General features: G+C 36.3%; 2 protein-coding genes and 1 long non-coding RNA gene across 5 annotated transcripts in view; 1 reads left to right on the top strand and 2 right to left on the bottom strand.

Annotated features, from left to right (window-relative positions):
* The window catches only part of LOC132107929 (uncharacterized), a 218,865-nt gene extending 203,286 nt beyond the window's left edge, over positions 1-15,579 (bottom strand). For all 3 annotated transcript variants that reach the window (XR_009424384.1, XR_009424385.1, XR_009424386.1), the window contains exons 1-2: positions 15,374-15,579; positions 15,123-15,234 (exon numbers count right to left, since the gene is read on the bottom strand). This is a non-coding gene — a long non-coding RNA (uncharacterized LOC132107929). The remainder of the gene's footprint in view (positions 1-15,122; positions 15,235-15,373) is intronic.
* A 4,667-nt stretch (positions 15,580-20,246) lies between these two features.
* Positions 20,247-23,598, bottom strand: cryba1a (crystallin, beta A1a). The gene is made up of 6 exons (XM_059513704.1): positions 23,570-23,598; positions 22,598-22,664; positions 22,388-22,506; positions 22,160-22,301; positions 21,922-22,064; positions 20,247-20,687 (listed from the first exon to the last, which is right to left on the bottom strand). The coding sequence occupies exons 1-6, from the start codon at positions 23,596-23,598 to the stop codon at positions 20,540-20,542; spliced, it is 648 nt and encodes a 215-aa protein (XP_059369687.1). The 3' UTR covers positions 20,247-20,539.
* A 1,049-nt stretch (positions 23,599-24,647) lies between these two features.
* On the top strand, positions 24,648-27,763 carry LOC132107926 (beta-crystallin B1-like). Its single transcript, XM_059514280.1, has 6 exons — positions 24,648-24,802; positions 25,837-25,910; positions 26,041-26,159; positions 27,128-27,260; positions 27,354-27,496; positions 27,598-27,763. Exons 2-6 carry the CDS (start codon positions 25,845-25,847, stop codon positions 27,761-27,763), a joined length of 627 nt encoding a protein of 208 aa, XP_059370263.1. The 5' UTR covers positions 24,648-24,802; positions 25,837-25,844.
* Positions 27,764-27,822: the final 59 nt, after the last annotated feature.

Raw genomic sequence — 27,822 nt, 5'->3', positions numbered from 1 at the left:
GCGAAACTTCATTTTGCTTAATTCATTCAATTAATAGACTTTATTATACTTGTTATTACTACAACAAAGCGTCTTTAGGGTGTTTTCCATCTGCCCTTGACTGCCCTTAATTACTAATGCGACCACCAATGCACATGTTTAAAGCATCCAAATTTACATTTAAGTTTATGTGTTTCCACATTCTTGGAAGTAACCATTCTGTCCTCTCATCTTTCGCTTTCCCTCTCTTTTTTCGTCTCTCATTTCTACACCATGTCATGACTGAGTGTGAAACAGCACAAGATGTCACTGCTCCGGGCATGCAATCAAGTGGAGGGCCCCTCCCAGCTCTAATTAATAACTATTGAACACGCTAACAACAATCAACACTAATTAAATACGAGCTTGTTGACAAGGTGCAAACCTTTTCAAAAGACACCCTCCTTAAAATAAACTTGCTTAGGAGAAGGGGGATGAGGGAGGGTGCTCCTGTTTTCCGTAATTAGTTAACGAAGAGCCCCGGGCCACTCTTTCGATTGAAGACACCGCAAGCCAGTTAGGAGTTGTCTGACACCCTGAACAGAAGAAGCAGTCAGCCTTAACAGCAGGTCACATGACCATGAAGAATCTTCACTCCGGTTATATAGAGTAAACAGAGCACTGAATGAATTGCTTTCAGCTTTTGAGGTATTTCAATGTTGAATATGACAGAATTTTTTTTTTTTTTTTTGCAATATATGCAGGAGTGCAAAATAACATTCACCAAAAGCAAAATAAGAGGAAAAAATGGCTTTAACAAGTAAAAAAAAATAATAATAAAAAAAAAAATACACTGCCTGCACTTCTTGTAGTTGTGTCTTACATTATTATTATTTTTTTGCAATATTTTAATTTAAATATAAATTGAACTGTAGACAAAAAACTGACAATGTTATAACAAAAAGTCATAAATATATACTAGCAATAAGCATTGCTTATTAATTTCATATTTTTTATGCCCTACATTTTATTAGGCATCTTTAAATAAAAAATAAAGACTAAGTTCTATAAAAAATATAATATAAAAATAAGAATGTCACAAAATCATATTTATGGCAGGTAATTTTTTTCTTGTTAACCCGAAAAATTTGCCAGAGCAGTATCAGTAGTAGTAGTAGTAATAGTATTAATGAAAGGATAATAATAAGGATAATAATAATAATAATAATAATAATAATAATAATAATACAGAATAAACAAATACAAAGCAAAATACATTGATATAAATTGTTTTTTAAAATGATAAAATAATTATTGTTTGACACTCTTCCAACACTCAGCCCTAACTAAGTCCACTGCTACAATGCAATACAAAATAAATAAATGAATGAATGAATGAATTCACAAAAAATATGCTAGAATGCAATGAAAAAAAGATCCAAGACAACAAACTGACAAGAAAGCACAAAATCAAAGAACCCTTTACTTGTGGGCAATATATGAACGACATTATCTGCCAATGGTAGCAGCCAACTTGAACACACTCAGCAAATGTCACAAAAGGGCAGGTTTGTGGTTTTAGGAAGCTGTTCAAGGCAATACAGCTTTAATTCAGACTATGAAGGAAAGGAGTATAGTGCAGAGAATTTGAAAGTTTGTTGACCACAGACAGGACACAGTGGGCAGTCAGGGGCACAAGTTTGCCCTCCAGTGCCCCAGTAACCTAACTGACATGTGTGTGTGCAAAAACAGTGCCTGACGCTCTCCCAAACCGGGAGTAATACTGAGTGACAGCTACCACAGGGTACAGCCTTGCATCGACAGCAGCCGTTTGTTTCCATGATCGCTCCCTGATATGCAATTGAATTTGTCAGTGACCCTAAACAATTGATCCGATGAGATCCAGCAGGCCTTTCCTTCCACTGGCCCCACTGCCCATCCTGATCAATACAGCCGATCAATTGCCAGCGGCCGATATTGATGACTATGTCCCGTCTGCTGCCTGCTCCACAGAAGCTTTCCAAGAGGGCAGTGGGCCTCTGTCTCCCTGCACTTGTTGATCTCTGTCATCCATTGTTGGAACTGATGACTAAATAATGCTGTGCTCCAGACTAAATCAACTGAAACAGTCAAGCTGAAATTCCCTACCGCCAACCTCAAAGCCTTGCAGCCAATCATATGTTCAGTCAAATGTAAATCAAACAAGATGGTGTCAAGCTTAATACTCATTATTAAATAATGAATTAACATTTAAATTATGATTATTATTAAGTATAATTAGAATAGAGTTAGTGACAACAGAAAATTGTATTGCTTTTTTAATCAATTGAGAAATAAATAATAATAAATTGGATTAATTTTGGTAACACTTTGCAATATGGTTCATTAAACAAGGTTTAAAAAATATCTAGATTAAAATTACTTTCCAAATATACTAATGCAGATTGTTATAAATTATTAGAATTACATGTATTAGTTTTATAATAATAATTTTATAAACTTATAAACAAAATTAAATTGTTTTCTTTAATATATATAAATAAATTAAAAATGTCATACTTCTTGTCAACACTTTGCAAAAAAGTTACATTAACATTAGTTTAAATATCTTGAAACTATTTTTAAACATGAATCTAGAAATAATTTATAAAAATACTTCATTGTTATAAATTTTAATTACATGATAATTAAATTGAAAAATTGAGTACTAAAAATCTGCAAAATTGCATTAAAATAATTTTATAAATAATTTTGGTAATACTTTCAATAATTATGGTTAAATTTGTTTACTTTTTTAATCTAGATGTTCCTTTCATTTTAAAATAATTACTTTTTACAACTTGTATGTACAAACTAACATTGAGAGTAATATATTTTGAATTTTTTTTTTTAATGTTCAGTGTTCTTGCATTGCTCTTGCCCAATACTTTAGTATACATTTGAACAATATTATATATTTAATATATGTGTTATATATTATTTGTATGGCCTGAGCACAGTAGTTGTCCATCTTGGACATGAAATGGCATATTTAACAAAAGTCAGGATTGATCAACACTATTCGGAGTTGGACAAATGTTGCTGATTTGTTGCTAGATGCTAGGCTGAAAAGTGGACATCCCTACTATGCTTTTCTGACATTTATCACTTTTATTTTTCTTCCTATTTCTCTGTACAAGCGGACAGTTTTATGGCATCTGTTTGTACATAGTTATTTTGAACAGTGAACTGTGATTTGTTTCTGAAAGTGAAATTAAATCTGAATAAAAATGTTGATCACCAAAAAAAAAAAAAAAGTCAGAATTGTTGCATCTGCTCAGTTCCGTTGGTTATTTTAAAGTAGGAAGTTTTCCGAGTTCCAAGATGTCTGGACGTCACATGAGTTTACTTTGCCACTGCAAGCATGGACAATCGATCCTTCCTACAATAATGAGCGCAAAAATGTATGTGCGTCAACGAGTGGAGATCAATGAGACCCCATGAATCCAATCAGCACACCCCACCTGATCACCATTGAGCTTGGGATACTGTAGTAAAAGCACTGGTTCAATAGCATCAGGTAGGGGGGTTGGAGACCGACAGAGTCCCAGCTGTGAGGCCTGTGCATCTGGGAAGAGTCTGGGGAAGCAGGGAACCATAATTAAAACCCTACCTGAGCTCCACTCTCGATTCACTAGCTCCCCATGCGGCATATCTGCGCCGCCCCCTCTACGTCACGCTCCCCAAACCCTCGGCCACATGTGGTTAAGGATTTTCCACCTTATTAGATAAATTGCTAGCGATCAAAAGTAGTCCTCCCAGTTCACATTTCCACCCATAAATATAAAGGCCTCTTGGCTACGTGGACCTGCCAAGACACACTGACCCAGAGACTGACACCACAGCAGCTGCAGCAATTAGACTTGACTAACAAAAAAAACAACAACAAAAAAAAGACCTAGAGAAGTATGAGCAACATAACTTGCAGCACGTCGTTGCGAGATGATGTGGATTTAGTTTTCCATCCCATTGCCTCGCACATCTGTTTGTGTTTGTTGCCTTGGCATGGTCCCGTCGTCACCAAAGCCAAGAGGAGTTAGTTCACCATGCTCATTAATTAACAGATTTAGCCCCCCTGAGAAAATGGCTCAAAGGCACCGCTGTCAAAGCACCAGTCCCCTAGCAAACGAGCCATCATAATATTCGACCGTTTAAATATTGTGTGCTCGCAGAGCAATCAAAAACAGAAAGAAAAAAAAATGTATGCTACCTTACAAAAAGTTTGGGGGCAGTAAAATGTTTGGAATATTTTAAAAAGAAGTCTCTTATGCTTAACAAGGCTGCATTTATATGCTTAAAAATACAGTAAATTTGTTAAATATTATTACAATTTAAAACGACTGTTTTCAGTTTCAATATAATTTAAAATTTAGTTTATGCTTGTGATGGAAAAAAAACTGAATTTGTCTTCAGTGTCTCATAATGCTTCAGAAATCATTATAATATGCTGATCTGGTATTAAAGAAACATTATTATTATCAAAGTTGAAAACAGATAAATAATTGAAATTTATAAATAATAAAAACTGATAAATAATTCAAAAGAACCGCGCTTATTTGAACGAAAAAATATTTTGTAAGATTATAAATGTTTTTAGTGTGACTTTTGATCAATTTAATGTATCCATGCTAAATAAAAGTATTAATTTCTCCTTAAATAAATTAATAATTCTTCTTTTTAAAACACTCTCTTGTTAGCGGCACATAAAGGAATTCACATAAATTATAAAAATGAAAAAGGTCTGTCCTCACTTACTCACCCTGACATTATTCCAAACCTGTATGACTTTGTTTTTCTAATGTGGAAGAAAAAAAGAAAAAAAATACCGTTGGTTGAATCCCATTGTCTTTTACTGTATAGACAAAAACACTGGGACAATTTTTTGTTGGTAATGTGTTCTTTTTTGTGCTCCACAGAATAGTGGAAAAATACATCAACACAGGTTAAGAACAACATGAGGGTGAGTGAACAATAACAATTTTCATTTTGGGGTGAACTTTCCTTCTAAAATGCTCTAAAATAAGTCCTAAACATTGCTTACTCTTTCACAAAGAATAGGATGCTAATAGTGCAGCTGATGGGTATGTTTGATCCAGCCTTCCTTGAGAGGCCTGCAAAAGAACCCTGTTTATTTTCTCAGGAGTCCAATTAGCATCCAATCAATAATCATGCTTCCTCTAAATTTCTCTATCAATTTTCGAGTGGGTTCAGACAAAGAGGAAGCCTTGAACTGTCTATAAGAACTTCTTGTTTACCTTCACAGCAATGTTAACGTTTTCGCCGAGGTCCCCAACCGAAATTGTTTGCGCATAATTGTAATTCTTTCATTGTCTTTGAGTAACCGGGCGATCCACACTTGACTGGGCATTTGACAAGAAAAATGTAACGGTTGTTCATGTGATGCATCACAACAAAAGCAGCAACAGAGAAGCTGTTATCCATTCAGAGTCTCACCTCTCCACTGTAAAACACACTTCAGAAAACACGGAGCATGACTGTTGCACCAGTGAGGCTTTTTTAGAAGACAGGTCTTAAAAAAATGACTGTCATAACCTCTCTCCATACAAATAAAAACACATGAGATGGATTGACGCTGCATAGCTATCTTCGCTCTGTGTTGAAAACACCACAAGATATCACATTCCTCCTTTGGGACAGCGTTAATGTTTTTCTGCAAATATCCTGTACTCGTTTGAAAATGAGTGATTGCTTAGTAAATCTCTCAAATAAAAGAAAAAAATGCCACTTTATTCCAAGGTAGCTAATTGGCAATTAGTAAAACAATTGTGGAGCATTGTAGCATCAGCCTAATTGATAGCGTTTATAAAGCTGACTTACCCAGCAGCATGCTTTCAGAGCTGTGCACAGCAAGCTACATTTCTTCATTAGATTACAGCAAATTGCTAAAACAAGGAACTGGGCTCATTTACCTAAATGGTGTAAATGAATGTATGTTTATGAAGCTTTTACAAAACCAGCAATAACATGCTTGTCTATTTTTTAACGCACTCCTGTCTCCAGGCACAGTCAAAGAGCAACAAGCTCATTTAAACCAGCACATCGGGGGAAAGTTTTCAACACTATATATACAGAACTCACATCACACAGCCTTTATTGAACAAGCAAAAGGGTCAAATAAATCCTAAAAATGGCTATAAAATGCATACAACAAACTTTAAAGGGGAGTATATATTCATAACTATATTTGCAATGTCCTGAAGGAAATACCAGTGCTTACAAGACAGCAAAAGAATAGTTTTAGGTTAGAGGCTTTGGTTCTGCAAAAATATTTAAAGCACCTTCTGTGATGCTTGTGCAATGTAAAGGTACAAATGGGAAAATAGATCAACCTCAATCTTGTACAAATCCCAAGTGTGAAATTGCACAATTCAGTATGCATACATTATACTGGTGTTTATAATGATTTCAAATGGTAAACATTGAAAAAATGTATTATATGTATACTTTAATATTAAAGTAGAATATAGATATTTACATAAAAAAGAGATTTAATATTTTCTGTATAAAGTCTCTTAAGTTAAGAGGTTTGAAATTAATCTATTGTTGAAAACAAGAAAAAGATTTGTTTACTATCCAGCAATAATGCATCCAAAATAGAATTAAATAATATAGATCAGGGAATAAACATTGACATGTCTAAATCTATAATTGCATACAGTTAGGTCCATATATGTAGACACAGGCACACTTTATTATTTTATCTGTTGTCCAAAACATATTCAAGTTACGGTTATAATGAATATGGGCTTATAGTGCACACTCTGAGCTTTAATTTGAGGGTACCCTCATCAGAAATTTGAGGAAAGGTTAAGGGATTACAGATGTTACATTTGTACCACCACATTTTTCAAGGAACCAGAAATAATTGGACAGCTGACTCAAAAAGCCATTTCATGGACAGATGTGGGCTATTCTTTCATTATTTCTACATCAATTAAGCAGGTAAAAGGTCTGGAGTTGATTCTAAGTGTTCCATTTGCATTTGGAAGCTGCTGCTCTGAATGCACATAACGCAGTCAAAGGAGCTCCCAATGCAGGTGAAAAAGACAATTGTCAGGCTTCAAAAACAACAAATCCATCAGAGACACAGCAGGAAAAATGGCCAAATCAACAGTTTAGTACATTCTAAAAAAAAAAAAAAACAATGTACTGGTGAGCTCAGCAACATTAAAAGGCCTGGATGTCCAAGGAGGACAAAAGTGGTGGATGATCGTAGGATCCTCTCCATGGTAAAGAAAAACCCTTTCACAACATCCAGCCACACGAAGAACACTCTCCATGTGGAGGGCGTATCACTGTCAAAGTCTACAATCTAGAGAAGACTTCACAAAAGCAAATACAAAGGATTCACCATATAGTGCAAACAAGGCCAGAATAGACTTTTAATGGTTGAAATTAAGATCAACCTGTACCAGAATGATGAGAAGAAAAAGGTATTGTGAAGGCTTGGAACAGCTCATGATAGCATACAACATCATCTGTGTAAAATGGTGCAGGGGATGAGCATGCATGGCTTCCAGTGGTACTGGGTTACTGGTGTTTAGTGATGATGTGACAGAGGACAGAAGCAGCCGGAAGAATTCTGACGTGTACAGGGATATACTGTCTGCCCAGATTCAGCCAAAACCAGCAAGTTGATTAAGGGGACGGCACTTCATAGTACAAATAGACTATGACCCAAAACATACAACAAAAGCAACACAGTAGTTTTTAAAGGTAAAAAAGTGGAATATTCTGCAATGGCCAATTAAATCTCCTGATTTCAACCCAAATGAGCATGCATTTCGCTTGCTGAAGAAAAAACTAAAAGGCAGAAAGACCCACGAACAAACAACAACTGCAGTCAGCTGCAGTAAAGGTCTGGCAAAGCATTACAAAGGAAGAAAACCCAGTCTCTGGTAATGTCCATGACTTCCAGATTTAAGGGAGTCATTGCCTGCAAAGGATTCTCAACAAAATATTAAAAATGAACACTTTATGATTATATTTATTTATTTATATATCAGCTTAAAGTCTGGACTTCAATTTCATCTTGATTGTTTCATTTTAATTCTATATTTTGGTGGCATAGAGAGCCAAAATTTAAAAAATTGTGAGTGTCCAAATATATATGGAGCTAACTGTATATAAAAAAAACAACAAAATATATTTAACTGTATATAAAAAAACACACAGACACACACATGCAAAAAAAAAAAAAGATAAATTGAATACAAAAACATTTTGAGCTTCGAGGGTTTTTTGTTTTGTTTTGTTTTTCCACTAACATTAAATTTTCACTAACATTGTATAATTTATAATTAAAAAAATAGAAGCATAGTCAATAGTGATCTCAATCTTCTGGACCCTATTGATTAAATTAACAGATTTTTTAATATATTTTATTTATTTGTATTTATTTATTGTTTTGCCTTGTTGTGATGTCTACTGCTTTAGGGGACTGGTTTCCTTCTGCCACCTCCCACCCAAACCCTTATTACTAATCCAGCACACAATAGCAGGGAAGAAGACAGATGAGAGAGGGATGGAGTAAGAGGAAGGTGTGAGCTGCTATTCTGACACTCTTCGGCATGTGCAGCATATTTGTAAACATCGTTAATCACAGATTAGCAGATGGGAGTGTTAATTGCACCTGTGGAAATAACATGACCCAAAGGATGCTTCTATTTACCGCCTTCAGATGGCATTTCCGCACGGGGCGGGTGAGATGGAAAAATAGGAAGGTTTTGCTTGTGACACAAGCAGCCTGTATTTGAATGACGCTCCAAAATGTTGTCACCCTGTCTCATGACTGAACCCCCTTCTCTTCCTCACACCTCACGTGTTACTCTAAAGTGAGACCCAGCATCACTTTGCTGTTCTCCCTCCCCTCAGACTGAGATTTTCCCCTGACCACCTGCTACCCACCGCACTGAAAACCAGACACTGTACACACTGAGCCAGTAAAATAATCGCACTGCCCACAGCCAATTAGAGATGTGTTATTAAATATATGAATTAAAAACCTCATGAATCTGCTTGACATTCCCTAATAGTGGGAAACATACAGAGTTCTTGACTTTTTAAATAACCAGTTGGTTTAAGTTACTTCACAGTCATCTTCAATGGAAATGGCTACTTGCCATTAATCAATATTAGAGGCAGGACATTAACATACTAGTATCTGATTGGACGAAAGCCTGTGTAGTGCAGGATGAGTTTTTTGGTCTGTATCCCTGAAAAGTGTCATTTTAAGATATGTATATTTTTTCTTCATTCATTGTTGATTTATGATGTGATTTTTTTCAGAGTTAACATGAGATAGAAATAGAAACTGTAGTGTTTCATTTTGCACCAGTAGCACCACATAAAATTGTAAAAACAGCCTCTTTATCTAGAGGTGTTTCCTAAACGCAACTACCACGTTTACCAATAAAAAATATAAAGAATGGCAAATTTTGTTTGAAATCAGTGTTCTTTTATATCACTTACATTACACTTTTTAATAATTAAATTAAACATTTTACATTATTCATTAAATTAAACGTTTTAGAACATAAAATACTGAGCTACTTTACTGTGATATCTAATTATAGTGATTACATCATATGTTCTATTATATTATGAAAATTAAATAACTAGTTAATAATAACTTAATAATAGTTCTAAATATAATACTTTGCATTATATCCTGTATTGTAATATATAATACAGACAAGACAATACTGCATTAAGAGAACTGTTATTATAATAGTGCATCATGTCTCTATATAATATATTGACATCTATATGAGACAACTATTTTAACTATTTCAAAAGTATTATATTTTATTTAAGGGACATAACACATAATATAGTTGGTCTTAATCAATTCTATGCTATCATATAATATTTTATTATGATGGCAATTAAATCTAATTTAATAATAGTTTCCACTATAATGCAATACATTATATCTACTATTCATAGAAAAAAGTATAAGCAAAAATAACTAACAAACATGTATATATATATATATATATATATATATATATATATATATTATTATTACAATCTATAGATTGTTTTAAATATTTTAAAAAGACACTTTGGCTTTATCAAATCACAATCACGTGACAGTTCCAGGTATGCATCATGCATGTGATATCCTTACAAGGTCAACAAATTCTGTGGTGTTTTTTTCCTGCTATCATGGAGTGAAATTAGTCCTTTGAACTAATTCTCAAGCAGCTGGCCACTACAGTCTGTCTCTCTCTCACACACACACACACACAGCTGCTTCCTACACTCGCATGCCCCAGCATGCCCTACGCCCAGCCTTAACAGCAGCTGCAGTCTCGATCAATCAGGCTCCTCCCATGCAGTGATTGCTAATTGATGCACTAATCCAGTCGTTAAGTACTGTGCCAAAGAGCTCGGGAGTGTGTCCAAAGTAAACACCTGTCGTCACTCATCAAAGTGTTTTGCTTCTACAAAACGAATCGAAGGGGACGGCGGAGTTCAACTCTTACCGTGCATGAGAACCAACACAAGGAGGAGGCCGAAATATGATTGGCATGATCAGTGACATGACAACACAATGCATTTCATAAAAATAGCATGAGTGACGGTCACTGAATATGAAACTTTCAGACTAGAAAACAATAGTGCATAGAAGAGACTGAGAACAATGTTTTGGATAAAACCAGATTCATCCACCTGGACAGTGTACAGACTCTCAAGGCAGAGAATATATAATATATTAGCATATATAAACAGGATGCTAGGTCTACACAAAGTCAAAAATGTGACGATCCCAGTTTGAGGTAAAGGATCTATTAGCAACGGGGGTCTGTTGAAGATGCATAGATATGGGTAAGGGCAGAGACAGTTTATAAGAGACATGCCACTTCCTCAATCCTCAATAATACAACTATATAAGGAAAACCCGTAACGGCAAAGATGGCGGTTGTGTGCACATGTCCCGCCCCTCCCGCTGGAAAGCCAATCATCTGCTTTTAACAGTCAAGCCGGGAAACATTTAAGCCTATCGTCTGGTTCCACTGACGTATGCGCACAGTTGGAACCCTTGCGCATGCATAGTAAAGGTATAACCTGTGGGGGAAAAGGCGTTTAAACCTTATTTTGGGGCAAAGTCATCAAAATTCTTCAGGGATTTTTATCATATTTCACTGTTGTTTTTATGTCCCGGTGACCAGTGAAACTGCAGTTCTGACTCTCTGCCCATTCATTTAGATAGGAGCTGGTCTTGTTATTCTGAAATAGCTGTCCGGAGGCGTTGCCAAGATGGCGGCCGAGCAGCACGACTTGCCTGAAAGGACTTTGGTAAGGGTCTATATAACAAGTCCTCGTTTTGGTTATCCCATCACACTAAATGGCTGTAGCCCCTAATGCCCTTTTTCATTCAGTGGAAAAGCAAACTCTAATATTATATGGAATTACTTCTGCAATTCTCAGTGTAATCTAACCTACTTTATTCTAATGATTGTCATCGGCTGCATTCGAAAACTTAGGCAGGTGACTTGCTGCCTTGCTGTCTAATCAGGCAATGACTTTGCAGGCAGCGTTTTTGCCCGAAGGCACCTCATGAAACGGATTTCGGACAGGCTTCTGAGGCGGAGTAATGGTTTAATGATCTACAGCAAAACATAGAGAGCTTTGGTGATAACTGAGTGGATATTTCATTACTGCTATATTAATTTCTCACTAGAAATTTCATAAAAAGTGGAAAAGGTTGTTCAGAAACATACATTTAAACACAAACTGACCACCGACAGCAACTTTCAGATGCCATCTTTATTTTTTGGCTTAACTCTCACAGAATGGAACGCACAGGATTGTGGGATATCGAAGGGAGCGAAGGATACATCTATGCTGCCTTCAAAAATCGGCCAGATGAAGGCATCTCAGGAGACAGGAAATGAAGCTGACATTGATTTCGGACGTGCCTTGATGCCTTCCTACCTTGGAATGTGACCTCCGAAGTCAGCATTTTTCAGTTTTCGGATGCAGCCATCTTGACCAAAGAGTATAGAAGTCCAAGAGGCGAAACTCTGTTGTGTTATGGGTAACAGTCTGTAGATGGCGCTGTGGTGGCGCGGTCGCCATTATGGACTGAAAGCTGCTGAAATCGTTAGCGCCAGTTTGAGTGTAGAGGTTTTGCTGTTCGTTTTTAGAAATCTATACAAAACTTGAACTGGCTAGTAGCTGGCTAGCAAGTAGCTGGCTAGTAGTACACTAGTTTCCGAAAGATGGTCAGAGTTATTTTTTGTTCATGTGTGCATTTGCTATATTATACACCTTTTTGACTAATGCTTCCATTCTATGTCAATGCCTCTTCTCTCACAAAAAGAAAAAAAATACGAACAAACTTCTCATATACAAATGCACACACAATAGATGGTGGCGCCTGATTAATTACTGAGATCTTATGGCACCACTTCCATTTTAGTACTGTTTATAGTTCATGTGTGCACTTGCTAGATTGCACATCTTTTTTTTTGTACCTTTCCGTCTGTAATAGGACATTCAGATTGTTTTTGTTCTTGCCATTGAAACGTTCACTGTGTGCACTGTCACTGAAGATGTTGAAAAACAAGTTGTTAATATTTTTGTGATATTCTTGTTAAAGGTGAACTGTCTTTAGAAATGCTCATTTATAATTTTATTTATTTATTTTTCCAAATCATATATATGGTGATGGTGATGTTCACTAATGTCAAAATAATCATTTGAATAAATCTTATTACTGTGTGTCTGCCTATATATATTATTTCATGAATTTCTGTTATTCATATAACAAGGAAAATGCATAATAGAACATAAATATTGATAGATTAAAGGTTTGCAATAATTTTATAATTGTATCTTTGCAAACCGTAAGTGGTAGGCTAATGAAGCCGATTCGGTGGGGGACATACCCTTACAAAAAAGTGCTATAGGAATCTTATATTATATAGGAATCAAAATATTATAGTAATCTTATAAGAATACTAGGCCTATAGTAATCTGGGACATACTACAGAAGTATGATAAGACTACTGTCATACTTCTATATATAGAAATACTATAGCAGCTTTAAAATATTATAGAGGTATTACAGAACATCACAGAAGTATGTTATGTTCTGTAATACCTCTATATTATCCTAGAGCCGCTATAGTATTTCTATAGTAGTCTTATAGTACTTCCATAGTAATATTTTTTGTCCCAAAATACTATTTTCCTAAGGGTAATTAGGCCATGCATAACCAACACATAGACGTATATTTTCTGTCATTTAACGTCGGTCATCCTCATTAATGTATTTTAAATTGTTTTCATATTTAGATATGACGGACAGAAAAAATTAAGTTCTGTTAAGTTTTTGTTATGTTAAGTTTTTCAGTGCCATTGACTCCCATTATTTCTCGTCGTTTTCCTTCAGTTTTCAGTCCATAATGGCGGCCGCGCCGTCACGTCATGGGGGCAACTGTTGCTATGGAGCGTTCTATTGAGTTTCGCCTCTTGGGCTTCTATACTCTTTGTCTTGACAGAGGTCTCTGCAGACTCTTCAGGTTGTGTCGCCCCGAGTTGAAAGCTGCCAAATATGACACGCTACTGCCACCAAGTGAAACAAAACAATATACGACACCCTATCAGACGAGGCAAAAAGAGCTCAAATACATGAAAGAAATTGATGTTCTCAGATATTTTTACTTTCTTTAATTTCATTTTCAAATACATAAGATATTTGAATTGGTCACGTGTTTTAAAACAAATATCCAAATGGTGGATGCAATGTGATAAAAAAAATATATGTAAAACATTTATGCATGTTCATAGCAATAGCACTGTCATAAAGATATAGTGCAGGGATAGAAATATTGATGAAATGTACCAATGAGATATAGATCTATATAGATTGATATATATGAAAGAAAGGATTAAAGAAAGTTACGAAACATTAAATAAACGTATATCAAAGAAATTAAATATGAGAAATAAAATGATAGATAGATAGATAGATAGATAGATAGATAGATAGATAGATAGATAGATAGAATCAGAAATGAAATATATCAGTCCAACCATAATTTAAATATTGTGTTGAAGCATTTTTTAATGCATTATATACCAAACAAAAAAGTGACCTCAGCTATGTATACGCCGATCTATAACACCAGGAGAGACAATATATGAAGAACTTCAGAAGCTCACACTCATAAATCCGTTAGTGGTCTCTCGGTTTCTGTTCTACAAACTTGTGTTTGTTGACCAATCTCAGCTGCGATAACACTTATAAAGATGAGACAATAAAGAAAATGTAGGGGGGAAAGGAATAATAATACTTGTGACAATAGCAGACAAAAAAAATTATGCCCCACTAACCTGGATGCAGGCAATAGCAAGTGACACTCGCCCCTTCCAGTCAGTTTGCTAACTCACGGGTCAAGAGCACATTACACAGTTTGCTGTAGCAGTAGGCTCTGAACGCGTGCCAGGACGATTGACCGGTGACCACATGTGTTAAGGAGGTTGAAATCCACAGACCCCAGCCGATGCAGCAGGGTAGTAAATTTCTCTGTTAGTGCAGTTAATTTAAATAATTGTGAACACTGCAATCCGAACCTTGGTGTGTACTAAACAAGCAGCAGACCAAAACCCAATTAACAGGTTTGTCTCAGTATACTTCCAAAAGAACTCTGGTGCAGTTCAACTAAAATATAGATGCATGCAACGTATGGACCAAGTCATCTAAAACAAGCCAAAAACAGAACATGATGTCACAAGCAAACAGGACAGAATCCTCAAGCGAATCTGGTTCTTCTCATGATAGGAGCCATGTTTCCCATTACAGTTGGATATACAGTAGGCTTTGGAACCATCATCTCCTTGCAGCAATGGTGGAAGTAGACACATACAACAAGTGCATTTGACCCATCACGCAGCAGTTTTAGATGTTTGGTAAGATTGTAAGATACAGTACATGTCATAAAAGCTGCCCAATCATGTTTTGACAGTATTATGCCATTTGTTTTGTATCTTTAGGTTCAGAGTTAAAAATGACAGTGTGAATGCTAAGCAAACCTGAATCTAAAAATAAAAAAATAAAATCTGAAATAATGAAACTCTTCTAAATTTACCTGCATTGTTAATGAGCAAGTTGAGTCTCGAAATCAAACCAGCAATAAGAAACTTTTAAACTCTTCTGTAGGCTACATCTCTCAATCTCTGCTCCTCACGGACACCATAAGCCTGACAAAACACTCACAGTTAGTCATTTCTAAATGTGTTCACCACCAATCATATTTTGAGTAAAATTATTACAAAAAAATTATTATTTAAAAACAGTTTTCCCATACAATTTTATAAAAAGAAAAGCCTTCCAACTTACCATCTCGGTCCCATGAAGATAAAATGACAGAACTATAGCTCTGTGTAGTAAATGCTGCTCCACCTGAAAACAGGTGATGGAGATTTACTGCTAATCACAGAACCAGCTACACTCACTAAATGTGCATGACAAATGCAATTAATCGCATTCGATTAATCGTGCAGCCCTACAGGCAGTGATGCAGCTCTCCACAGTGCAGGTGTAGAACGTTCTAAGGATGCTGGGGCTCATTACATGCTTTCTCAGCAGTCTCAGGAAGAAGAGGCGTTTATGTGCCTTCTTCAGCACTGCATCAGTGTGTGTGTGGACCATGTGAGATCCTCTTTGGTGTGAACTCAGAGGAACTTAAAGCTGTTTACCCACTCCACAGGTGTCATGTCGATGGTGTTCTCTGCTCCACAGCCACCCTGTTCGCTAGCTCCCAACCCTCAGATGTTCACTGTTCGACAAGGGATGAGTTTAGAAAATAGTTTCCTGATGTTCTGTGTGGAAAATCGACCCGGTTGGACCGCAGGAAAGCAGAGCAGTGAAAAGGACAAGAGATGCTGCAGTGGTGCACAACCACCCACTAATCACAAGCACTTTTCATGTTCAGTTTTCACTGTATTCTCAGAACATGTTCCAAAACAAAATTCTGCCAAAAATGTTGCAAAACATGTTAACAGAACACAGTATAACTTCACTTTGGAGAGTTATCGCTCCCTTAGAGGTGATGAGACACTTAAACTTTGTCCAAGTGCTAAGTGCACACACATGCGCAGTACAGACCACAAACTTGTTCACGACTCAGCCACATGATAGCGTCAGAACGTTGCGAATAAACAGTTGGCAAGAATGTATGGAATGATATTGCAGACTTTATTCAAAAGGAATTGCAAATTGTATTTGCAATTGCGTTTTCAATTTGTGGACGCATAAAATGTGACATAATCCAAACGCAAATCGCGCATTACCGTTTTCATTTTCGATTAAGTGAACGCACAGTGTCTGCCAAATTTAAAATGGAAAAGAAAAGTCCGTTTGCAATTGTGTTTCCCATATCTTACGAGCTATGAGCCTGTCATATTTAAATAGCAATATTAATTACCACATTTGCCTTTTCACTCTCTCTGCACTGTGAATGTAAACTGCCAAAACTCAAATGGAATTGCAATACCTTTTGCATTTGAATTTCCAACGTCTACACAGAAACCTGTCAATCAAGTGACAGGGGTGGGGCCATTTTATTGGGCGTGTTTGCATTGGGAAGTGACGATCGTACTAAAATGTACAATGTTTTTACTAGGGTAAATATGAGTTAACGATAGTGTTTATAATTAAGCCACAGTAGCCACAAATGTACAGTTGTCTGAGACGTTATGAAATGTTCTTTAACATCATGAACCATAAAATGTAGTCAGTGTTCTGCTATTGTTTATTTTCATAATAGGTAAACACAGGCCACAAGTTAACACGGTCACATTTCCTTGATTCAGCAGCTGCACGATGTACAGCCGAGAGTCCTGTCTTGAATCTAGAGATCTGGAGCTGATTCAGTGTAGCTTAGTAGCTCAGTGGTTAGTGACTGTCATTTCTCACGGCATACTGTCTTTTAGCGCGTGTTCGAAACCCGGGTCAACACAGACGTTCTTTATTTTTTTGTTTATCCTACTAACTTCAGCCGCTGATTTCGGACTTGCATCCTCAGTAGTTCAGACTTTGTGCATTCGACTCGGGAGTGTGATGTCTGCAAGGACGCAGGTCCGGTAATTTTGCAAACAGCAGCGTACTTGATAACATGTCAGCTCGCCTTGACTACTGCAATTTTCCTCACTGTATGATCGCCCGTTTGGCGGCTGAAGTTAGTAGGATAAACAAAAAAATGAAGAACGTCTGTGTTGACCCGGGTTTCGAACACGCGCTAAAAGACAGTATGCCGTAAGAGATGACAGTCACTAACCATTGAGCTACCAAGCTACACTGAATCAGCTCCAGATCTCTAGATTCAAGACAGGGAATTGCCCCACCCCTGTCACTTGATTGACAGGTTTCTGTGTAGACGTTGGAAATTCAAATGCAAAAGGTATTGCGATTCCATTTGAGTTTTGGCAGTTTACATGCACAGTGCAGAGAGAGTGAAAAGGCAAATGTGGTAATTAATATTGCTATTTAAATATGACAGGCTCATAGCTCGTAAGATATGGGAAACACAATTGCAAACGGACTTTGCATTTCCATTTTAAATTTGGCAGACACTGTGCATTCACTTAATCGAAAATGAAAACGGTAATGCACGATTTGCATTTGCGTTTGGATTATGTCACATTTTATGCGTCCACAAATTGAAAACGCAATTGCAAATACAATTTGCAATGCCTTTTGAATAAAGTCCGCAATATCATTCCATAAGAATGCACACTGTCCCGCTGGGTATATTAAGGGCAATACAATTCGGGTATACAGACTTCAGTTTGTCACTTAAAGGTCCCATGACATGAAAATTTCACTTTCTGAGGTTTTTTAACATTAATATGACTTCCCCTAGCATGTATGTGGTCCCCAAGTTTCTAAAATTTTTAATCGGTGTAAATCGAGATTTTACTATCTTTCTCTGCCTTTGAAAAAATGGAAGCTCAAACGGGCTGATCTGGAATCTCCTCTTTGTTGTAAAGAGAAATGTTACCTCCCCTTTCTCTGCTTTGCCCGCCCAAATATTTACATATAATTCAGTCGCAATGTCAGCACAGGCGTTACAAACAGACTTTTATGATATGGATTCGACAGCACCGGCACAAACAGTGAGTAACAGTGTTTATTAATGCCTGATCTGTGATCAGTGATTTCTGATGTGTAGTTAATCATTCAAGTTCACACAAACTTTCTTTCTAAATCGTTTAATGCTGTTTATGCATCAGTGAATCAAGCCAGTGACTAAACGATCAACTTCACGTTGTTTCTCTTAGTAGCATGAAACAAATCTGTTATCTAAATTGTTATTTAACTACAGAGAGCGATCAAAGAACGCTCCCTTTTTTTCGGAGCTCTCACACATCGCGAGTATATCTGCACACTTGCCTAAACTGACGTTACATTGAATGACGCTGTTAGGCTGCACAACAAAGCTCTTACTGTATTCATGTGTTTGCTGTTAGTTGTGGTGAAAGCATTTTGTGAGAGAAAACGTGTTGCAATAATGACGAGATGACTGCATTCACGCGATAAACAGACTCTGTCTACTCAATGCTGCTCATCACTGCAGCCATTCATGTGATGGGAAAAGATAGATAAAATAATTTAAAATCAACAAATCCACGATTCGTTAATCTCGACAACTGTAGTATATATATATATATATATATATATATATATATATATATATATATATATATATATATATATATATTTTAGAGGGGTCCACATGTAATACGCATTTCAAATGCAAAGATGTCAGCCAATCACAACAGTTGTCGTTTCCTCGGAGTCTCACAGCAGACACGCCCCTTCAAACAGAGCATTCAAGCCAGAGGGCTTATATCAGGATATAAAAAATGCTTTTTATTTCTAAATTTTAAATGTAAAAATCATACTAACAATATAAGTACACCTAAGGAAACATTAAAAAGCATTTAAAGAAAAGGAAATAATCCATGTCATGGGACCTTTAATGAACCAGGGTTTGGATCTGCTGTCCAGGAGCAATCCCCCTTATGGGGAGTGTAAATTGAACAGGGAAGTGGTCGAACTTCGAACTGTCGAGAGCTACAATGCTCAGCGTCCTCTGTTTTTCTCTCTGAAAGATCAGAGTCTGTCTCTGGGGATAGATGCGCTGGCGCACGAATGGCCTCGCACTCTCCTTTAATGGAGCGTGTTTAACATGAGGCATTAAACTGGCCTGCTGACATTCTGATGTCATTAATTCCCCACCTTAAATATGAATTTAACCTAATTGTTTAGGCTGGTAGTGAATCCTGATGGCCGTATTGAGCTTATCAGGAGGATGAGCTACCCCTCTATTAGAGCAGCTTCACTAACCCTTTAATGTCCGTCTAAGTTAGTAAGCAGTTCAATTTGTATTTACTTAAGTGGCATTAAATTAGATTGGATTGTTTAATATGTAAAGCATTTTAATGACACCAACCTGTGACAATAGCTGTTTTCCCTTTAAAGTCACGTTGCTGTTAGATTTGGCTCCTTTAAACAGGATGTAATAAATCAGTATGTATGCAGCAAGCATACCGACCAGCACTGACAATAGCACAGACATTATGTTGCAATTTTTTCAAGTTTAGGAGAGCACATGTCTTGCTCCGCTTCTTTCTCCAGCCTGTTATATTGTTTGTTTGCTAAATGGAAGCGACAGCTTCCTGAGCTTTACCTTCTGACAAACGCCGAATGGCGCTGTTTCTCTACGTCAGGCGTGAATCTCAAGAAGAAATGTCGCATTTCTTGAAGATAGTAGCCAAGACCAATATATATATATATGATTGTGATGATTAAATTGATTAAAATAAAAATCATTTGAATCCAACATGTACGTAGGTTCAGTTCACAAATTTCTCAAAGTGAGTTGTCAAAATGTATAATATTTGGTACATTGTTTTTGCATGTCACCATGACCTGTGACACACATGGAAAATCAACACTGCTCCCAAAAATAGGTGAAAATAATAACTCCTTGATAAATTAACTTTTATTTATTTTCATCCTCTTTTGTCCCTACCCTATTTTGTCTCAGAACTCAAAGACCCTTGGTCATTAAGTCTTTTTAACAATAGTTATTGGATATTTTGGTGGTAATGATGTTCCAATTTTGTGACATTAGAATTTGGGCCTTTTAACAAAGCTTACACTATACATGCATCAAACAAACACTCACAATAGGTAGTTTCCATAAGTGTACCTTTATTGATCTCTTTTGCACAGACTGCATCATGACTGCAATAAGGAGCAAAGCTTAAGTCACACCACTGTGCTGCTCACAGAATCAGTCTGCTTCCTCTCACTCTTTTCTTTCAAATCGATGGCACGCAGAAAGAAGAAAATGCTGTAAACATTTACCGAATGCACCAGACGTTCAGCCTGTGCTGGGCTTGCTGGTATCGAAAATGAAGGGGTGGAGGTGAAGAAGAGGTGGAGGAGGAAGAGGAGGAGGTGGGGGAGGGAAGAAGGGAGCTGGGCGAGCTGCCATCACTGCTGAACCCGGCGGAGGGACTGCACCTGGAAGGTCTGAGCGTGAGAGCCCCACTCCCTGTAGTGTTTGTACTTGCCACCATGGTGGTCACACTCCATGATGTACTGGTAACCACGGTAACCGGGGTACTGGTAACAAACCCAGCTACATGAAGTGAGAAAAAACATGACAAATGCAAACTGAGACCCTATTCCAAGCATCTCAAATATTACAGCACCTGAATCTAATGGTGTATTGCAGGGGTGTCCAACTAACAACCTGCAGATTTCAGCTCAACCTGCTTGTCTGGAAGTTTCTAGTGAGTCTAAAGACTTTCAGTGCATCTGAAATCACATACTGTCTGATAAGATGCTACATTTGAATTTAAACGTACTTTGCAACTTTAAAAAAAATTATTTATTATGAACGGTGCTGGGTTTTTTTTTTTTTTTTTCTTTTTTACATCAGTCAGAAATTAAGTGCTAACAATGACAGGTTTTAGTTTTTTTTCTTTTCCTTACCCCTTAACCCAGCTAAATGCCCCCTCCTCAAAATCAAAAAAAAAAAAAAAAATTACAGAATAAAACATTTTCATGTACATTAATGTTTGTTCATGAAATGCAGAGAATCAGCAAAACTAGTTTGACCTCAAATATTTACATGAAGACCCCTGCGATTTATGTAAATATTTCAATAGTTTATAGTCACATTTGCATGTTCACAGTTCTCTGATGATGGTGAACATATTAAATAACATTTCTATTTGTATTACTTAATCATTTTATTTAGGTTTTATATTTTAACATAATTTATTAATCTTAATTTTACATTTTTATGATTTAGTTAATTATTCACTTTTCATCAAACCCTCTGCATTTTTTATGTTTAATGCACTACATGTTGTTGATTACAATGGAATAAATGGAATATGTATATATGTAATATATATATATATATATATATATATATATATATATATATATATATATGGTACACAATAACCCCCATCTAATTTATGTTATATGCAAATTATGTCAAAAGATATCTCAAATGAATAAAAAAATATTTAGGATATCTTAGTAATCTAATAGATTGCATTAGTAAATATAAATTCCGTCATGTAATTTGTAATCAGTAACAGACTACAATTTGTAAGTTATCTTCCTAGCACAAGTATGAATATTGTTAAAGTTAATCTTAATATGGTCATGTGAGCTACAGCTTCAGTTTTGTTGTTTTACTGCCATATTATATAGTAGAGAAGTATTTGATTTTGCAATACTTGTAATGGTTTGTTTGTGTTTAATTAGGGTTGTAGCTTAACTCTGCAGGACAGTGGCCATCCAGGAACAGGATTGGACAACCCTGGTGTAGAGAGAGAGACAAGTATGGTACTCACGCCCCACTTTGCACCTGCATTGATCCGATCTCGTTGGAGGGCCAGCCCATGGACTGGAGAGAGGGGTAGTCATCGGTTATCTCCCACTGGTTTCCAATAAAGTTCTCCTGCTCAAAGACGGTAATCTTTGACTCCTTGTGGTTCTGCACAGATCATAACAACGGGAGAGATTGTATTTTATTTGGAGAGACTGCTAAACCATTTCACCACTGATCAGTTGACATGGTTTCAGACTCACAGCAGAGCAGATTGGCCGGAAGGACGTTAGCCTCTCAATGTGGTAGGCATTGCTGCCGCTCCAAGACTCCCAGCGAGGGTAGTCACCTTTTTCCAAGATGAACTGCTGCCCACAGAAACTGGAGTGTTCATAGCCCACCCAGCTGTACACATGAACACAGACAATTGGCATAATACAACAATAACATGGGTTCTTTTAAATGTGTGTGTCTGTGAGTGCATGACTTACGCGCAACACTCCACCTTCAGAGAGCGGATATTGTCCATGCCACATTCCATGATATTCTGACAGGCTGAGGTGAACTCCATGCGCTTGCCTTGGAAGTTCTCTTGGTCATAGACTGTGAGCTACACACATATTCAAAGACATAACAAAGATGAGATCCAAAACATTCTATAGCATCATGCATGATTTCATAGCCATCAATTGTTTACTTGCCTTCCATGGCCCAAGTGGCATGGGATTAGTCAGAGCCATCCTTGAAGTTATCTCAATGCTGATAGACCTGAAGAACAGAGATATGCAAAAAAAAAAAATTTTTTAAATAATTGTGTGGGTTCTATATCATATGTGACATCTGTACAAATAGCCTGGGGATAATGAACAAGAAAGTTATGGCAGACAAATGCCTTTGTTGCTCCAACAAGTTAGACCTAACAAAATAAATCACACTGATTTTCTCTGCTGATTTAGATGATATATTCCAAACATAGCAGAATAAAACCACAGTTGACTGAAATAGAAAAGACAGGTTTATGGCCAAAACATGAGGCCTACACAAACCTACAAATTGCATAAATTATATAAGATTTAGCCAAAAGCGTTAGTAAAAAAAAAAATTTGTCAAAGCATAGAATGCTTAATCTTTTTTTATTTTAAATACATTTTAATACATTTAATATTTTCTGAAATACCAATAAGTCATTTAATTTTTTCTGAAATTCCAATAAAAATCATTTTAATGTAATTTAATAATTTAATTGATTTATTTTAATACTAATTTAATATTTTGTTTTACATAAAATTTTCTGAAATGCCAATATGACAAAAAAAAATATCCAAAAAATGTTTCCATACATGTTTTGTGAAAACCGCCCACATATATGCTTGCTATGTTTGAGTTTTTAATTGTGTATACATGATAGTGCAACCCTCGTTTGAGTTTGCAAAGCATGCTAAAAGATGACTACAGTGGCTGAAAGGACAACCATGAAGGGCTTACCTGACCTACCCAACAAATAGCTGCAAGCGCTCAGGAGTTCCACACAACAGTCTCCAGACCACCAACTAAGGGCTCTATTTATATGTAGCATAACAGAAAGGGAAGATTGGCCACAGGGCAAGCAGGAGTCAGCACTTTGCCCCATGCCTCATTGTTTTTGACTGAGCCTTTGGCTTTACCCAGCTCACAATGCCATCTGCCGTAGCCAGGGAGACATCGTGCCTACTGGCATCTGCCACAGGAGTGGATGCCAGGCACAATGATTCCATGCATGTTTTTACATATGACCGGAGCATACAGCATAACACACATGCTTGGATAAATACAAGCAAGCTGTTTCGACTTAAGATTGTTCCAGCAAAGACAACAGAAACAGTGACTTCCAGGTTTTCGAAAATAGTTGGTAAAAGCATCACAACCACCAGTAAAGCTTAAAGATAGTCAAAGAATTATGGTTTTTAAGTGTTATCTGTCATTAAAAGTCCCTTTTTATCCTGCATTGAGACTCGTCTACCCTCTTCTCACCACAGTTACAGGCACAGAGTGGTTCAGAGACCCACTTCCACCTGCCTTTACATACTCGCAAACATATGCATACATACACAATAGGCCCTTACAAGCACATCCATTCAACATCCATGTCCTGCCCACCTCTTTGACTTCATGCAAAGCAGGCTCCATGGATGGGGCCCAGTGTTGCACTAGGAAGTGCATGACTCAGTAAAATGAAGAGTGTGAATGATGGCATTCAAGTAAATAAGAAGATTAATCATTTCAGTGTCGATGTGGTTCTTCAATGAGACAAACGTTTTTATTGTCAAATGCTTTTGACTGTGTGAATGATTACATGCATCACTATTTGTAATTGTTTAATATTTAATAGTCTGGCATATGTTGTACATCTGTTTTTTACTCTTAACTTAATCTCCAAATCCTTGACCACTTAAAATGTAACTGTAACCACCAAATAAAACTGCTGAAATGTCCCACAACCACAACAAGTCCTCTTTATCTCAATGGAGAGGTCTGTGGTTAGTCTACTGAGGTCAGCACATTGCTTGCTATGCTGTAGAAAGTGAATGAGTGCATGTTTGAGAGAGAGAGTTGAAGAGATAGGGGTTGTGGAGAGCCACACTTTCTGCTGATGGAGGTAGACATCCGACATCCAGCCGCGGCCTGAAACAAAGCAATGAGCAGAGTCAGCAGGGTCACAGAGATAAGCCTGCACTACAAACCCCTCCAAACACCCATCACTTTTAGCCAATAGCCTGGTCTCATTCTGCTCTAGAAGTACTGCTGGCATATATGTATATAAAACCCTTTCGAAGCCTGGATCCCTTTTACATTCGGGCCTTGGCATCCTTTCCTCTGCCAGCACTCCTATTGCATTCCATTGCTCTGTGCCTGACTGCAAAATCTTGGTGAGATTTGATTGGGGAGGTGGACATTTGAGAATGGCCACACTTTAAATAAGCTTGCTGTGACTGGAGAATGTATAGCGATATATGTTTTTGACTGATTTGAGTACAAAGGTTACTAGGTATTGGAATAACTTCTGAAGGATCATGTTACACTGAGGACAGCAGTAATAGCTGCTTTGCCATCAGGAATAAAGAATATTAAAAATATATATTTAAATAGAAAATTGTAATAACATTTCCAAAAAAATTTTTTTCAAATTCTGTAATCTATTAAATAAGCTTGTTGTGAATGTATAGAGATAGATTTTTTTATTGATTTGACTGATTTGAGTACAAAGATAAGATATTAGAATAAATTCTAATAAATAATACTGTAGACTACTGTAATGACAATTTTGCTATCAGGAATCAATTATAACTGAAAATATATAAAAATCGAAAACTCTTTTTTACTGTAATAACATTTCACAGTATTACAGTTTTTGTTTTATTTCTTTAAATCCAATTTAATAAGAAACCAATTTTTGTTATTTCAGAATGGCTGTCCTTTAAATAAGCTTGTTTGGGGAACATAAAGATATAGATATAGATTTAGATGTTTTTGCCTGATTTGAGTAAAGATTATTTAGATATCAAAATAATATCTGAAGACCATGTGACACTGCAGTTTGGAGTAATGGCTGTAGTAATTTGTAGTAAATGGAGTAATTTGGAGTAATGCCATCAAAAGAATACATAATATATATATATATATATAGATAATATTTCACAATATAGTTTTTGCTGCCCTTTAAATAAACTTCTAGTGATTTGGGAAAGGTAAAGATATATAGATTTAGATGCTTTTTCACTGATTTGAGTAAGAAAGATTCAAACTTATTGCTTTATATAAAAGACAATAAAAAAAATAACATAACTGATTTCCCAACACTGATAATGATTGTCTATATAGTGTGTGTGACTTCAACAAATTATTAATCTTGAATCAATCTTTTATTTAAGCTTAACTTCAATAACTCTTCTGTTATTAACAGCTTCAGCCATGTCACACACTGCTGTACAAGGAAGTATGGGTAGTCGCTATGCCACAGGAATAAGCTCCAACAGAGTAAGTCCAATCTGCCCTATAACATGTTCTTACTAGATTCTCACTTTTTCATCTAATATTGCCATTACATGTGTGATGTCAAAGAAGCACTTGCTGAATTATTTGTCTTAACTGTGTGTTCTCTAAACAGATATATCTGTTTGAGTATGAGAATTTCCAAGGGCGCATGATGGAGCTGAGTGGAGAGTGTCGTAACATCTGTGACAAGGGTTTCAATCATGTGGGCTCCATCAGAGTGGAGTGTGGGCCGTAAGTAACCATCTGACAATTCATATGCATGATATTAATAATGATAATCATAAGATGAAAGAAAAATGAAGAATATATGGGGGTGGTGATGATGATGGTGATTGTTTATTATTACTATTATTATTATTATTATTATTATTATTATTATTACACCAAAAAAATGATGTACACTACCATTCAGATGTTTTGGATACAATTATTTTAAGAAATTAATACTTTTATTTTGAAGAGATTTGTTAAAACTGATCAAAAGTGACTGTAAAGTTTTCTGTAAAGTTGCTTTGCAATTATTGTATCGTAAAAAGCACTATACAAATAAACTTGAAGTGAATTGAATTTAATATTACAGTTTACATAAAAAAATTAAGCAGCAGAACTGCTTTCAACACTAATAATTATAAGAAGAAATCTTTCTTAAAAACTAATCAGCATATTAAAATGATTTCTGAAGGATCACGTGACACTAAAGACTGCTGAAATAGATAAGTTATTTTAAATTACTTAAATGGTTTAAATACTGTACATTTAAATAACTTAAAAAATAATGAGAAATTAAATGATTTAAAAAAAAATACGTTTTAAAATTTTTAATCCTGGTAATACTAATGGCTATTCATCTTTCATTTATTCATCTGAATTAGAATACTATTTGATACTATTACAGTTGTATTATTTATTTATTTGTTGGTTAATTTATTTTCTTTCTTTTAAATAAATAAGCTGCACTAAGCATAATAGAAAAACATTTTAAAAAATCATAACAAACCCAAAATGTTTAATGGTAATGTTATAAAAGAGAATTCCTTTTTATTTGTTAACTCCACATCTAATCAATCACACAAAACCACTGTTAACTAGCACTGTTTATCATAAAATCTATTCCATAAAAACGCAATTTTCTCCATAGTGTAAATGCATGAGATGTAAACAGAGCATTTACAGTACATGTGCCCTTTACTATCTTGCAGATGGGTAGGTTTTGAACAACAGGATATGTCCGGTGAGATGTTCATGCTTGAGAGGGGTGAATACCCACGCTGGGACACTTGGTCCAACAGCTACCGTTGTGATCGTCTCATGTCTGTCCGGCCCGTTAGAATGGTGGGTGACCGTTACATCACTCCATTTCCCACTTCATCCCCAACCAATCAACACAGGAACACAGTAACAAACTTATGGCCTTTCTACATGTAGGACCCACAGGACCATAGAATCTGCCTGTATGAATGCATGAACTTTGATGGTCGTAAGATGGAGGTTTCTGATGAGGACATCCCAAGTTTGTGGTGCTTCGGCTTCCAGGACAGAGTCGCCAGCATTAAAGTAAATGGTGGAACGTAAGTGATTTAGCATCTCTTATATATTACAAAAAGATGATTACCTAGCTATTTGATGTCATCTTATCAGTTAACATATGCTATGATCATTCCTACTTTAGGTGGGTTGGATATCAGTATCCAGGCTACCGTGGATATCAGTACCTGTTTGAATTTGGATCCTACAAACACTGGAATGAATGGGGCGCACATCACCCCCAGATCCAGTCTGTGCGAAGAGTAAGGGACATGCACACCCATCCCAGAGGCTGCTTCGAGATGGCATAAGGAACGACAAATGGCATGGACAGGTGGACACAACAAAACCCTGCAGAGAAACCCTGTGG

The sequence above is a fragment of the Carassius carassius genome, chromosome 28, assembly GCF_963082965.1.
Source record: "Carassius carassius chromosome 28, fCarCar2.1, whole genome shotgun sequence".
Classification (NCBI taxonomy): Eukaryota; Metazoa; Chordata; class Actinopteri; order Cypriniformes; family Cyprinidae; genus Carassius; species Carassius carassius.
Note: the sequence above shows the minus strand (reverse complement) of the source record. Positions and strands in the feature narration are given on the sequence as shown.